We start from the raw sequence: 16,284 nt of genomic DNA, 5'->3' as shown, positions 1-16,284 counted from the left end.
GCAGTTTGTAGTTGCATTTAATAAATATTCAGAAAATATTTTATGTAGATTTGAATTTTGACTGGATTGCAAATCTTCTAGAATGGATAGAACCTGCACAATCTACAATACGAGCATATTCTATAAATTTAGGGACGACTTCAGTAATATATTCAGGACTTCAGCAACCAACATCACTAACAGTGGACTCTCATAATGGGTATGTAATACCAAAAGTCTTTGCCTTGAAAATAATTCATGGATTATTTAAAATTAAACCAACACTTACTAATAAAATGAGATAAGTTCAATATTATATAAAAACCTTGCTAACAATTCTTTATTTGATTTAATAAACGGAACAATATCTAAAAATAGTATAAAAAAATCTTCAACGGTTTTCAGAATTAACTAAGTGGAGATCTTATCTCATAGCATTTCAGATTTCAACAATGAAATCCGGATCAGGGAAGGGAAAGCTTGTTATAATAATCTTTTTAAATATTTAAGGGGGTTACATACATTTGTCTTTCAATGTTACTTTATTTGCCTTATTTCCATTGCGTTTTCAGAAATTGGTCATATTTCGCGCATCATAGACAAATGAAGCGTATTTACTGTTTTAATGCAACTTTTTTCGCTTAATTATTAAATTTAAACAAAATTAAGAAATTATAGGTATAAAAATTAAATTACAATTTGATATAACTGATTTTTTAACCGATTTTGCAATTGATAGGTAAGTTGACGTCGTTGCAATGTGTTTTTGACGTTATTATAATCTGTAGAGCTCTCTTAAAGAAAGGGGTAATCAAAATATTATTAAAGAAAAAGTAATAAACATACGCTCTTGAATTTTAAAACATAGAAATTTGAGAATATTTCCAATATTTTTATAATGTTTTCATGTGAATCCATTGAGAAGGTCATATTTTGTAATACTCTATAAAAATAGTAAAATTTGCTAATTTTTTGCATTTTGAGATGCCCCCTCTGGTAACAAAACGGTAGAATTTTGTGTTTCTTACATATATTGTATAATATAGTATTACTCATCAAATATTATAGTTTGAATGAAATGTCTTTTGTAGTATCTGTATAATTTGCTTTAAAGTGCTAAAAATTGGCATTTTCCTATATAATCTTATAGTAAATGTACCTGTATTTTGAGACGGTCCTTCAAAAATACCTGGACGGTAGATTTCCCCCAAATTTTGCATGTACACTAAAGTTAATGTAAGTTATATATGGTATAAAAATGAAGAGTTTCGCTATTATAATTTTCACACAATAAAACTGTAGTCGACCCCCTTAATTAGATTTCTTTTTTTCAGATACCTGTTTTGGCTTTCTGGAAGGACACAAATATCGATAATGCGAGGAACGTTGAGTAGAAGTCAGCCAGAAACTATTGTAGCGTCCGCAAATCTACACAACCCAAGTTCTCTATTTTACGACGTCACAAGCAACAGGCATACAACAATACTTTTACAAAATGCTCAAGATTTTATTTACGTTTTATTCGAAACTAAATGCATGCATTTAAGAATTTTGTATGCACAATAGTAAAGTTTCACTTCAAATTGCAGGACAAGTCAAAATAGTTAGAAAAAGGGTTGTTAATCTTGGAACCGCTTTTTAAGTGCTAATGACCATTTATCTCATTAAGTAGTATTTTAAATTTTACATGACGTTTGAATTGTTACTTTATAATTGAACGTTCTAAGATTTTAAGGGTCCTCCACACACACACAGCTTATGTTCTCATATTATTGAGCATTACTTTTAACAACCATATCAACCTTTAAAAACTGTCCAGGGATTAAAATGTAATTTATATTGATTTTTTAAAAATAATAATTTCACAAGTTTTAAAAAATTTTTCCCAAGGCATTTTCATACCCAGCACAACAAATTGTGTCTTACCCTTTCGTATATTTTTAAGCTCACAGAATAACCATAAAAACTTAATTTTATCGATCAACATATTTTTTACAGAAATTTATTTTATTTATAAAAAATTCATAAAACTCATTTTCTCTAAAATACAACTCGAGAAAAACCAATAAAGACACCATTTGTAGAGAAGAAACATGAATTATATTGCATCAAAAAATTGAATTAAAATTAAATGCACTGAAGTAGAAAAAATATTTTCAAAATCATTGGTATCAAAGTTCCTTTTTGAGGTTATCTTCCCTGTTGCCCGGGACTCAAAAACTTTGTTAAGTCTCCTAAATACGTCATCATTCTATATTTAGTAATTACTGGCAACTGAACTGGACAGATATAAAAGAGGAAAACTAGAAATGCATACTTTATAAACACACAATGAGATGGTGTATTATTGAAACGCACAAATTTCGTGTGTAAAAATTTCAACTATCAGAACAGACTCGGTTGATTAGCCTGAAAGTATAAATAACCTGAAGGTGTCTCGTCATACCGGTACCTGTTGTATACGAATTATTACGTAACATAATCCCAGACGCCTGTTGTTCTTTTATTTAAAAACAACCGCACATCTTTTTCCATCGGTCACTCCGTGATCTGCAGATCATGCCATGTGTTTCTTGACTCTCTTACAAGCGGTACCATTCCAAATCGTCGATGTACAAAATAGAAAAAATCGGAAGTAAAAGTATTTTTCCTCTATATACGTCACAAGTCACATGGTGTGGAGGGCCCTTAACTGTAAGACTCAAAATATATGTGTACAGTTTTTCACATGTTTCAGGATATACTGGGTAGACAGATCAATAATTAAAAGCTGCATGACAAATGGATCGGATACTAAAAGCCATGTTATCACGTGGGGTGCAACACAGGCGTTTGTATATAAGGTTATGTATAAAAGGTCTTTTAAAACTTTGATCAATTAAAGTTGTTTGATATAATTAATTATATTTTGTACGTTTTGGAATATTTCAAGCATGTCACTGTATGTCGGTTAATGGCTTGAAATTTAGCTGCAGTTTTTTTTGCAACAACTGCACATTTTGGATATATTGTGCAAAACTAACAAGCAAAGGAAACAAACATTTTATTGCTTAAATTTTTGTACTACAAATAATCTTTTAAAATGAGATTAAGTAAGTTTTAAGTATTATTGAAATCTTTCATTAAGCTACTGCTCAATAAATCGAAACAAGTGACGTGCTTAGCGGATGTTTAGAACATATTTTTTATTTTGAATAATACTCAGTAGATGTTAATGCTTGTACAAGTAGTAAGGACTTAAAGTCATCGAAAATGTTTAGTGTATATATTAAATTCTTTTGTTTGTTTGTCTATAAAATCTCAGTTTGTAATGACAATTTGTAATCAGTTTAAGTTTTTCACGTACTTACTTATTTATCATTTTCTAACAAAAATATTTAATCAAATAACTTTTTTTCATTTTACAAAAAAATATTTTTGTAGGATTTCTTTGGTTGGATCAATGCAGATAAGATTTACTTTACGAGGAAGACATCAATTTCTCAAGAGACTATGCTGAATATCATACAGAACGCTTCACATGTTTCCATATTCGATTCTTCTCTGGAGAAGGACAGAAGAGGCAAGTACTTTTTTCATCAGACTGGGGTAGTTTAAGATGTATCCCTGATATAGTCTTTATTCTCTGGTTTCTTTAGATGAAATAACCATCAATTTTACATCTCTGATACAAATTCTATCGCAAAGATGGTGACTTCTTAAATAGCAAATAAATAATGTGCAAACCAATTAAAGCAAAATTATAGTTTTAATGATACAACAAGTAAAATGTTTCATGTTTCAGTTATTTTAGTATAACATCATTTTTATATTTCGCATTTGATTAATTGGTAATGAATATAAAGATACTTATTATGCTAACAACGCATAGGCTTCCATTGAGACGACATAAAAGTCCAGGTTCTGATTTTATATATACTTTAATGTGTGGTGTATGTGTGTGAGAATGAAGGAGAGAAGGTTTTTGTATGTGCATGAGGGAGGGTGTGGGAGAGGGTGTGTGTGTGTGTGAGGCTGTGAGGGTGTGTGCGTGTGTGAGAGGGTGAGGGTGTGTGTGTGTGTGTGTGAGGCTGTGAGGGTGTGTGTGTGTGTGATACAGGGTGTGTTTGTGTGTGTGTGTGTGTGTTGTAGAGAGAGATTTTGATTTTAAAATTTTTAAAGCTATATTTATATTATATGTAGGTGGCTGTCATATACTGAATGGTGGCTGTAAGGATATTTGTGTTCCTCTAGAAACTGGCCGAAAATGTGAATGTGATATTGGGCTACAGTTACAATCAGATCTGAAAACGTGTGATAGCAGTGAGTCTTTTTTCTTTCTGTCACAATAGTCAGAGATGACTCCAGTTCATAACGTGTGTATAATTAATATGTATTTATGTATTAAATAAGTAATATGTCTTTTTGGAGAACATACAAAGGAGCATAAATGAATGTACAGAAGTTGATCATTTTAAAAAAATTCCACCTCCCACGGATTTTAAAATTCTGGTATTCTTTAACATTGAAAAAAAAATGCTAGACTAGATTGTTCAAAACAGAATCCCAAATGTAGCGCCGGAATCTAAGTTTTACATTGAAATATATAGATAAAAACTTTAAAATCTTCTTGTCAAGAACCACTGGGCCACAGAAGCTGAAACTTATGTGGAAGCAACGTTTGGTAGTGTATATTCTACATTGTTCAAATCACATGGGAGTAGGGTGGGGTCACAATAGGTATTGCAATGGGGGAAATCTTATAAAGAACAGCAGGATTTAATTTCTCAGTTGAGCTTTGTGGCTCATGGGTCTCTTTTTTCCGCATGACTTATTTCATCACCACCTCTCTAAAATTTGTTCCCTTTCCCCACTATTCATGCAAGATTTTGGTTCTTGTGACAATAAACTCTTGAGCTTATGTCATATCCTCTTGAGAAATAAGCTGTTCGGTCTTATACCTATAAAATATATGTATTACCTATCTTGTTTTTATTTATGCTAATAGTTCCATGAAGAAAATCTATGATTAATGTTTTTTTTTATTAGATGCTTATTCCACAAATTTCCTTCTTGTTTCCGATTATTCCCACGGTCGAATCCTTCAGGTTGACATAAACACAGGAAACATAGTCAAACTACCAATAGTTGTGAAAACTCCTCCCGGAATGACATTTGATAAATTAAGAATGAAACTCATCTACTCTGCTCTCTCCTCGAAAACTATAATGTCGACCACACTTCATGGAAAAAACACATCCTTGGTGTATGCAACAGGTATTCAAAAATTTGTATTGAATACAATATGCTCGCACTTATTCATAAGTCAATATTTTTAAAGTATTATTTTTTGAAATGCACATATTTTCCAAATTACTTTACTTTTTGGTCGACACTGAGTTAAACCTTTCATTTAAATGTCTAGGATTCGCTCATGCAGAACGTTTGACCATCGATTATTCAACGGGAAACATTTACTTTACTGCAGAAGGTTCTACTCCCAATCAAAGCTATATTGGAGTTATACACAGAGCCGCCTTACTTCATAGGACTTTGTTTTCAAACCTGCATAGTCCAAGAGACATTGTGGTATATCCGTCAAAAGGGTTAGTTTATTTCTACACTGTAAATCCAAATGCTCTTGTTTAAAAAATGATAAGCAGTTAAGACAATGTCTCAATTGTTTTATTTGGAAATAAGTAAAAGAAGGTAAAGAAAAGATTCGCTCCATAGTTTTCATTTTATTTTACCTTTAGCTTTTTGTACTGGACAGAATTTGGCAATAGAACAGAGATTGGTAGATCATATATGGATGGAACGTCAAAAGAGTATATAGCAACAACAGATATTGGATGGCCAAACGGTCTCGCTATAGATTTTGTTTGTATGTACAAATATATAGTCAGGAGAAATTCTCAATACCATGCAAAGCTTATAGTTTTCAAGGGAGGATATACACTTTCTTTTTTTGTAGCCAACAGACTATACTGGACAGATGGCCTTAAAAATCGCATAGAGTACTCAGATTTAAATGGTTTAAACAGACAGGTTTTAACAACTGATAATGACGCACATCTAATGAGTGTTGTGATTCATGGACAATTCTTATATTACACTGCGTGGAATAGACAGTAAATTAAATCTTTACTCTTCCTGCACAAATAAAAGAATCGTTTGATTTAAAACTGATATACCAATATCTTTTTAGCAATTAGCTTTAGCACTAAAATTATGCATATTTGAATTGACAATGAAAATGAGCTTACCAATAGTTTCATTTATTTTAAGAAATATACTTTATATTTAGTATATTGAAGTTATAATCATGATGAATGTTTTCTTTACAAAACAGGCGTATAACAAAGATAAATAAAGCCACAGGTTCTAAAGTCACATTTATGACAAATCACCCAGAGCTTGGTCGACTTGATAGTTTGGATATATTTACAGGTGATTCAGTGGATGGTAAGTAAGATTTGAAAATATTCTTCAAAAATGTTTCATCTGTCAAAGGTTTTCTAAGGCAGTCATTTGATAGTCCTTATACTTCTTTTCAGTTAATAGAATTTGTTCAAAGAATAACGGAGGATGCAGTACTTTCTGCTTTCCAACACCAACTGGGAGAACATGTGGATGTCAGGATAATGTTAATTTGCAACCAGACCAAAAAACATGTCAAGGAGGTTTTCAATTTTCCTTATTTCTCCTATCCAATAAATTATTTTTTATATTTATAAATTATATAATTATGCCAATTTTAAATGTTTTAATTATTTTTGATGAAAATTTCATTGACAGTATCTCGCTGTGAGACCTCCCTACAGAATGTAAATTTTCCTGACTGTCTTCCATATTCCGGGCAAACTTGTCCAGTTGCGTGCAAATCCGGATATAAGCTTGTTTCCAATACATCTGTTACTTGTGATCAATCCGGGCAATGGACTCCATCCCCAAATCCTTTCTGCATGGGTACATCTTAACAAAAATTTACTATAATTAATTATAAAGTACTATAATAACTACAGTAAATATTTTGACACTTTGATTTACTATGACACTTATATAGAATTTATCTAAAGAGCAAGAGCCTTAATATTTTTAGATTTCAAAGCATTGATATAATAATTTGCATAAATATTTAAATATACAAGAATTACTTCTTTTCATTAGCAGAAAATCATTTATAGGAATTGACACACACACACACACACACACACACACACACACACACATTGGCCTGCATCAACACTCGCCCACAACCATCTTCACCACCGCAATACACACACACACACACACACACACACACACACACAGAAAATAATTTATAGGAATTTAAAAATACATATATTAGACTTTTAAATAGGCTTATTTTAAAATAAGCAAGAGAGAGAGAGAGAGAGAGAGAGAGAGAGAGAGAGAGAGAGAGAGAGAGAGAGAGAGAGAGAGAGAGAGAGATAGAGAGATTAATATAATAAATAATAAGAAAAAAGTAAATTTAAAGCTTGCAACTGTTTCAGAAATATTCTGCACATCTGCTATCGACAATGCCTTATTTTCACCGGAATGCACTCGCAAAGCAGGCGAATCGTGCACATTTTCCTGTAATAATGGATTTACCCAAACTACTTCAGAGAACTTGCTTTGTACAAGCAATGGTACCTGGAACATGGACACAAAGAATCTATGCTTACGTAAGGTTTCAACTGTTACAAGAAAACATGTTTTATTCTTTTCCAATAAATATTTAAAAATTTACTAATACGTATGTTTGTTTTTTGATCCCATTCTATTTTTGGATGTGCCGTTGTTTTTACTGAAATATACCGTTGTTGTTACTGAAATATCAGTTTTGTAAATGTGACATGGGTCTTTCTGATTATTGAAACTGAAATTCAGATCCTGCAGTAGGAATGCTTTATGACAATAGACAATTAGAATTTTAACTTTTATTTGATATAAGAAGTAGATGTGAATAAACTTATATTGATTCTCTTGTAAAATGATTATAAAATTTACAAGGAACGTAACACCATAACATTCGGGATGTGATGTAATATGAGTATGATGAATATTGGATGGATTGAGTAGGTGTTGTATTCGGAAGAAAGTGTTGCGGAAATCCTTAATTATTTGTCCTGTTACAGGTTCTGGTTGTTCCAAAACCATGAAAAATGGCCATTTTATAAACTGCCGGTCAAGAATAGGAGAAACCTGTCGATATGAATGCACTAGTCCATTTAAGGTCAATCCATCTGTTCTAAATGTAACTTGCAACAAAAGTGGCGATTGGAGCCATGATACAAACAATTTATGTGGTGAGGTTTGTTTTGTAATAGTTTCGATTTTGTAACAAAGAAACAAAGGCATATAAACATTTTAAACCTTCGTCAAACAAATATAAATTTTTGTTTAATATCAATATTTCCAGTGAGACTATGTTCATCGTCAATCCAGAATGGAAGACTAGATAGAGGTTGTGAAAGGAAAATTGGGAATATTTGTTCCTATACTTGTGATCCTAATTATAGGCCTTCCATTCCTTCTTCAAAAATTGTTTGTACCATGGATGGTGCATGGAATGAAAACACTGGTGAAATATGCAAGCGTAAGTTTGATCTTTGATTTAGTTTTGATTTATCACTAAGATTTTCATACCACAGAGTCTGACACATCTGTTTCATATTTGGATATTTTACTTGAAAAAGACGTTAATTGGTAATCTAACAATCTAGTCCTATTATAAACGCGATGATTTTTACTTTTCAATCGTCAGCGTCCCTTATTTATGCAAAAATATATCTTCATCACCTGCATACGGAGTTTACATCTCGCAGTTGATTCGATACACAAGAGCATGCTCTACGTATGTTTAATCTTTAAAACGAAGTAAATTATTGACAAATAAGTTGATGAAACAAGAATATCAGCAGTCTCGTTGAAAGTCATCACTTCGTAATTTCAAAGGTCGAAACAATGACATTGATAATATCTTTCAATTATCAGTATGAATCGTTTGAATTTGAATATTGCAAAACATTAGTGAGTTCATGTTCATGATTTTTATTTACATAGCTTCTGGATGTTCAAAGGCGATACGAAATGGTCAACTTATAAACTGCCAGTCACATATCCAAGAAACATGTCAATATAGATGTTTTAGCCCTTTGGAAATCAATCCATCTGTTCCAAATATCACTTGTAAAAAAAATGGAACATGGAGTGATGATACAAATAACCTATGTGGTGAGTAAGCTGGATTGATAATTTGTTGATAATTTTAATTTTCTTCTGCAGAAGAAATGCTAATTTTTATAAGATTTCTAGTTCATTTATGTCCCTCAACTATTCGGAACGGAAAACTGGATGAAAGCTGTATACGAAATATTGGGAACATTTGCTCTTACTCTTGTGACGTCAACTACAGACCCTCTTTGTCCTCTCCAAATATTGTCTGCACATCGGGCTCTACCTGGAACGAGAACACTGATGGATTATGCAAGCGTAGGCCATTTATTCTGAAGTTTCTTCATTCGAAGAATTATTGTTGAAATAATTACTCATGCGATAAATATGAAATGCTTAGAAAGGTAACTCTGTAACATCTGTAATTGTGAGATGGTTATCTTATAAAAATATATTTAAAATCAAACAGTTCATTTGAAGCCTGCAAGAGAATAAAAGTGCACGCAAACAATCGACCTTGCTATATATAATATAAGGTCTATATTTTGTTTTTTCTTCTTCTACAGCTTCTGGTTGTTCAAAGACAATACAAAATGGCAAACTCATAAATTGTCAGGCAAACATCCGAGAAACATGCCGATATGAATGCAGTGCACTATTCGAAGTGAATCCATTAGCCCAGAATGTTACGTGTAATGAAAATGGAGAGTGGAGTCATGATGTTAAAGATCTATGTTGTGAGTTTCTTTTATTATTAACTTCAGGCAAATGGTCATGTTGTTTTTCTTCCTCAAAAGAAATAATTTTTGTAACTTTTTTCAGTTCGAGCATGTTCTTCTTTTATCCGGAACGGAAAACTGGATAAAGGTTGTCAACGAAAAATTGGGAACATCTGCTCCTTCTCCTGTGACAATAACTACAGTTCTTCTCTTCATTCTTCACGTATCGTGTGTACATCGAATGGAACCTGGAATGAAAACACTAACGAATTATGCAAGCGTAAGATCTGACAACAGTTCATTGTTTGATTTATTTTTTCTCAATGATATGGTAACAAGCTTTATAATTTCACGAAGAATAAGAAATATAGAAATAGTGTTCCAAATTTATAGTTCGATCTTTATATCTGTATCCTCACAAGCAAATTTTGCAGGCTCGATGGTCCATGTTAGGTGAATAAAAGTCGAGAAAAATTTACTAATAGATTGTAAGATTCTACATTTATGTGAAGGTTTATGGAAATCACCAAAACATGTTTAGCCATATTGATACAGTAAAAACATCTTCAGGTTCTGTGGATTGAAAGTCTTTCTAATCATGACCTCTAGGGAAATGGAGGGGTCATTACCGGGGTTTCTAAACATGACCTCTAGGGAAATGGTGGGGTCACTACCGGGGTTTCTAAACATGACCTCTAGGAAATGGTGGGGTCACTACCTTGGTGTCCAGTTATGACCTCTAGGGAAATAGTGGGGTCACTACCGGGGTGTCCAATCATGACCTCTAGGGAAATGGTTGGGTCACTACCTGGGTTTCCAAACATGACCTCTAGGGAAATGGTGGGGTCACTACCGGGGTGTCCAATCATGACCTCTAGGGAAATGGTGGGGTCACTACCGGGGTTTCCAAACATGACCTCTAGGGAAATGGTGGGGTCACTACCGAGGTATAAGGGATTATTGTTTTACATAATTAGGAAGAATCTTTGAATTGGGTTGTTGAGATTCGCATTTATTCAAATGGTGATACCAGGGGTTTAGGGTGCGGTGAAAATGGGTGATCAACTTTTACATAGAAATATATATGCTAAAAGAATCTTTAAAAATCTTCTTTAGAACAGCAAAGCCATGTTTAATCAGATTGATATGGAAGCATCCTCAAATAGTGTAGATCCAAGTTTATTCAAATAATAACTCAAGTTGTAGGGTGCGGTCACAATGGGGGATCTAACATTAATTAGAGATATATAGGGGAAAACACTTAAAATTCTTCTTCTCAAGGACAACAAAACCATGTTCAGTCATATTTATATTGAAGCATCCTTAGGTAGTGTAGATTCAAGTTTGTTCAATGATAGCTCTTTGGGAGGTCAGGGTTACAATTGGGGACCAAAGTTTTACATAAGAATACGTTTGAAAAAAATTAAATTCTTCCCAGGAAGAGCAAATATATGAAAATATTTTCAGGTAGTGAAGATTCAAGTCTATTCATATCGTGACCATAAGTAATACGGAGGGGGCACAATGGGAGATTAAATTTTTTACATAAAAATATATATGAAAATATCTGTAAAAATCTTCTCAAAAACAGCATAGCCATATATTTTATTGGAATGGCAGCATCCTCATGTGATTTAAAATTCAAGCAACCCCTACCTAAGTAAACTTTTCAATACTTAACTGATTTTTTTGCTTTTTCCCAGCCAATATGCATTGCTGAGGGATGTGGTTCATGGAACACTTCTCTTATATTTTGATTTTTACACATGTTATTAAAATCACTATTTAGACTTTGTTAAGGAAATTTTACATAACAAACATGTACAATCTCATGTGACGTCACAGTTTACATTCAAACTGCCTCGTGCTCTTTGCACGTTATTGAAAATTAAGCGTCAATTAAATTAGAATTCTCATGATATAAGGAAGGAAAGACAATGGTACATGTACATGTACATATTTCAAATTGAATCCAGCACCTTTGTCACATGAATACAATGCTTGTGAATTCTATATTTATTCCCCTTACGCCAACTTAAAGCAAGCTTTGTGTCTTACATGATACATAGTCCTGTTCCAAAGAGAGATACAGCAAAACTCGGTTATAACGAAGTCGCTGGGACCTTCGAAATTACTTTGCTATATCAGTAATTCGTTATAACCGTATAAGAAATTCATTAAATTTAACACATGAAAAAAAAAGCAGAAAAATGACTTCTTTATATCCGTCAAAGTGCGCAAGCTACTTTTATACTAAATGCTAGACCTTTAATTATTTTTATACTACATTTGAATGCTTAATCAACTCGAGGTAACGTTCTAGAGGATAATCACTTTTACCTGACAAGGAATGCAAAGATAACACATGACAAAAAACAGCCCAATAATGCACATATCTTTCATCGGGATTTAACTCCAAAGTGCCACCAAGCTACTTTTATACTAAATGTTAGACCTTTGATTATTTTTATACTACATTTGAATGCTTAATCAACTTGTAGGGCTCAAGACGAATCCATGCATGATGTACCATTACTTTCGGCTTGTGATGTGAGAAATAAAGATAGTGGAGATGTATTGCACAGCATCATCAGGGCTGTGTTCGGAACAATTATAGACATCCTTGATTATTTGTTTTAATATAGGTTCTACTTGTTTTTAAAACATTTCACACAAAAATTTTATAAACTGTTTCATTTAAAAGTTAGAAACCTGTCAAATTTTGCCATGGTCTATTAAATGTCAATCCAGCTGTTCCAAATGTTACATGCAACGAAAATGGTCTTTTTGTGTATTAATGAGAAATAACAATTTATGCAGAAAAGTAATTTCATTCAGTTTTTATTTGTTAAGAAAGCAAAATTCTTCACAAAATGTTTTTGGAACTAAGAGTTGAAAAATATATCATATAACACAAGTGTATATTGTAAACTTTTTATAAATTTAGGGATAGTTCTGTTATTATTGATGTTTAAAAAATGTTAAAAGACAATGGACTATTTGTGAGCAGAAATCATTGTTGTTAACTTACATTGGGAATATTAATAAAAATAATTAATTTAATATTTTTCATTCATACACAACGAGATTGTCTTTTCTACTGGATTAAGAAGATAATTAATTTGTGAAAGAGAAAGGATGTGTCAATCAAAACAGCCAAAAAATTGAAATTTTAATATCTTTTATATGAAATAAGATTTTAAATTAATTTTTGTGTGAAATGCTTTTAAAATATATAAGAGAAAATAATAACTTAAAATCTGTGTTTAAGTACCTTTAACAGCGAAAAAAATAACGATGATATAAAATCTTCTTTAGAAGAAAATATTGTTTTTGTTTAATACAAATATTTCCAGTAAGGTTGTGCTCATCGACAATCCCGAGTGGAAAACTGGATAGAGGTTGTCAAAGGAAAATAGGGAGCATTTGTTTCTACACTTGCGACCCTTACTTCCGGTCTTCCGCCCCTTCTTCAAGAATTGTTTGTACCTTGAATGGCACGTGGAATACAAACACTGACGAATTATGCAAGCGTAAGAATATTTTCGATTTAATGGCTTTAAACAAATTTCGTTATAATAAATCTTCGACAAAGAGTACTTCAAGAAATACTAGCGTTGATTATCAGAATTAATTCTCATACCGTAATGAAATGTAGATAATCTATTTAACTTATAAAAATTAATAAGTTGAGTTGAAAATTTCAAAACTTAATAAGTCCATGCTCATGATTTTTCTGTCAATAGCTGTTGAATGTTCAAAGAAAATTCGAAATGGCGAACTTTTAAACTGTCAATCAAATATCCAAGAAACATGTCAATATAGATGCTTTAGTCCTTTGGAAATAAATCCTTCTGTTCCAAATATCACATGTAAAGAGAATGGAACATGGAGTGATGATACAAATAACCTATGTGGTGAGTTGGTTAGATTGATAATTTTCATATTTTTTCTTCTGTAGATATAAATGCTAATTTTCATAAGATTTGTAGTTCATTTATGTCCCTCAACTATTCGGAACGGAAAACTGGATGAAGGCTGTCAACGAAATATTGGGAACATTTGCACTTACTCTTGTGACGTCAGCTACAGGTCCTCTTTATCTTCTTCAAGCATTGTCTGTACATCGGGCGCCACCTGGAACGAAAACACTGACGGATTATGCAAGCGTAAGCCAAATTTTCTGAGGTTTCTTCATTCAAAATATTACTGTTTACAAAATTATTCATGCTATGAATATCAAATGCTTAGAAATGTGCTGCTGTAACCTCTGTAATTGTGTGAGATGGTTAATTTATCTAAAAAAATATCTTAAAATTATATACAATTAACTCGAAGCCTGCAAGAAAAAAAGGCATACAAGCACTTGTTATTCTTTTATATGATTCAAGATTTATAAAATATGCGTAACACTTCTTCTTTATATAGCTTCTGGTTGTTCAAAGACGATACAAAATGGCAAACTCATACATTGCCAGGCAAACATCCGAGAATCGTGTCGATATGAATGCATTGGTCTATTTGAAGTGAATTCATTAGCTCAGAATGTTACCTGTTATGAAAATGGAGAGTGGAGTCATGACGTAAAAGATTTATGTAGTGAGTTTATTTTTATTTTAGATTCAGGCAATGTTACAAAGATACCGAGGAAAGTTCATTTTGTTTTTTTTTTTTTTCATTTGAAGAAATATATAATTTTGAAAACTTTTTCAGTACTCGCATGCCCTTCGATAATCCGGAACGGAAAACTGGATAAAGGTTGTCAACGAAAAATTGGTAACATCTGCTCCTTCTCTTGTGACATCAACTACAGTTCATCCCTTCATACTGCAAATATTATCTGTACATCAAATGGAACCTGGAATGAAAACACTAACGAATTATGCAAGCGTAAGATCTGATAACAGTTCATTGTTTGGTGTATTTTCTCAATAACATTATTACAGAAATATAATTTCATGTAAAATAATCGAAATATATTTCTACAGAAAAGTTATCGAAATAAACATAACTATATCCTTACCAGCCTTTTTTTTTCAATTTTCCCCAATTTCGATTGTACACGTTTTGTATATAGAAAATCGATAAAAACGTAGATGGTATCGTGCTACATGTATATGAATATTTATGAAGAACTTAATTAAGTCCATTTCTATTCTGAATATTTTTTTACTGGCATTATCTTGGAAACTGGTTAAATGTACAATAAAGGAGTTGTTCTAAAACATTCTAAAAACAATGTAAACTCTATAAATAAATCAATGATCATTTATTTTTTTAGCTTCTGGTTGCACAAAGACGATACAAAATGGTAAACTCGTTAATTGTTCGTCGAATTCCGGAGAGATATGTCGCTATGAATGCATCGATCATTTTTACATTAATCCACTAATACCAACTATAACCTGCAAAGTAGGTGGTGAATGGAACCACGAGACAAACAATTTATGTGGTACATGGTATTTTATTTCGGTGAAATATATCACATCACAACATTATTTTTTATTTATTTTGAATGTTAAAAAATATTAATGCATTTATGTTTTCAGTAAGGCTATGTTCATTAATTATCCCTCATGGAAAAATAGCGCCAAAGTGCGAGAGAAAAGTAGGAGATCGTTGTTCATTCATTTGTGACAGTAATTACCAATCATGGATTTCTTCCACAAGTATTGTTTGTACATCAGCCAGCACGTGGAATGAAAATATCAATACAATATGCAAAAGTAAGAAAAATGATTTGAAGTACTAAATTGTTAACATCAACTGGATAAAGTTTTAAAATATATTTTAATGTTCCCGTAATGGAAGACAGCGTTCGATCTGTTTGTCTGTTTTTGTCAATGTATTTGACCTTCTGACTTTGCAGTTTAACTTAACTTTTCAAACTATAATCCAAACTTTAAACTTGGTCTTAACCTTTGAACTGATATTGCTAGGGCTTTCATACTTAACCTGTATTTCCATGAGTACAAGTATTTTTGATGACTTAACCGTTACCTTTAGAAAAATTTAACTTTTGCCATTAATTCAAACGATTGGTGTTTTGACTTTCATGTTTTAATGTGTATTTCTTGTGATCAAACCCTTCCTTGGATATCAACATTTTATAACCTTTTACTTTGATCTTAGTGTCGGACCTACTTTTGATTAACATGAACCCTGACAATATCTTTTTAAAGGCTGGTACTAGGAATTTCATATTTCACGAAGGTGTATTTCATGTTACGAGAACGTACCAATATTTTTGATCTCTTGACCATGGAGTTTAATTTTGCATTCAAAAAACTTCAACCTTGGCCTTAAGCTGCAATACGGGGGCATCAGTGTTTCACAAACAAATCTCTTGTTCAATGTTCAATACAATCTACATATGTCTTAAACAAACATAAGTATCTAACTATTTTTAGGCCACCTGAGTAAA

General features: G+C 32.1%; 1 protein-coding gene across 1 annotated transcript in view; it reads left to right on the top strand.

Moving 5' to 3' along the window:
* Positions 1-16,284, top strand: part of LOC134229449 (low-density lipoprotein receptor-related protein 2-like) — a 99,575-nt gene that overhangs the window by 43,150 nt on the left and 40,141 nt on the right. Inside the window, exons 7-32 of the mRNA XM_062711200.1 lie at positions 49-199; positions 1,314-1,451; positions 2,717-2,822; positions 3,403-3,541; positions 4,162-4,281; positions 5,008-5,235; positions 5,384-5,564; positions 5,715-5,842; positions 5,933-6,089; positions 6,311-6,423; positions 6,516-6,641; positions 6,757-6,927; positions 7,476-7,649; positions 8,103-8,273; positions 8,387-8,563; positions 9,031-9,201; positions 9,283-9,459; positions 9,708-9,878; positions 9,964-10,140; positions 13,217-13,393; positions 13,607-13,777; positions 13,853-14,029; positions 14,289-14,459; positions 14,574-14,750; positions 15,142-15,312; positions 15,410-15,586. Of these exons, the coding sequence (XP_062567184.1) occupies positions 49-199; positions 1,314-1,451; positions 2,717-2,822; positions 3,403-3,541; positions 4,162-4,281; positions 5,008-5,235; positions 5,384-5,564; positions 5,715-5,842; positions 5,933-6,089; positions 6,311-6,423; positions 6,516-6,641; positions 6,757-6,927; positions 7,476-7,649; positions 8,103-8,273; positions 8,387-8,563; positions 9,031-9,201; positions 9,283-9,459; positions 9,708-9,878; positions 9,964-10,140; positions 13,217-13,393; positions 13,607-13,777; positions 13,853-14,029; positions 14,289-14,459; positions 14,574-14,750; positions 15,142-15,312; positions 15,410-15,586 (4,197 nt within the window). The remainder of the gene's footprint in view (positions 1-48; positions 200-1,313; positions 1,452-2,716; positions 2,823-3,402; positions 3,542-4,161; positions 4,282-5,007; positions 5,236-5,383; positions 5,565-5,714; positions 5,843-5,932; positions 6,090-6,310; positions 6,424-6,515; positions 6,642-6,756; positions 6,928-7,475; positions 7,650-8,102; positions 8,274-8,386; positions 8,564-9,030; positions 9,202-9,282; positions 9,460-9,707; positions 9,879-9,963; positions 10,141-13,216; positions 13,394-13,606; positions 13,778-13,852; positions 14,030-14,288; positions 14,460-14,573; positions 14,751-15,141; positions 15,313-15,409; positions 15,587-16,284) is intronic.

This window comes from Saccostrea cucullata, unplaced genomic scaffold (genome assembly GCF_032062105.1).
Source record: "Saccostrea cucullata isolate Sc308-1 unplaced genomic scaffold, CSIRO_AGI_Scuc_v1 ctg1109, whole genome shotgun sequence".
Lineage (NCBI taxonomy): Eukaryota > Metazoa > Mollusca > Bivalvia > Ostreida > Ostreidae > Saccostrea > Saccostrea cuccullata.
Note: the sequence above shows the minus strand (reverse complement) of the source record. Positions and strands in the feature narration are given on the sequence as shown.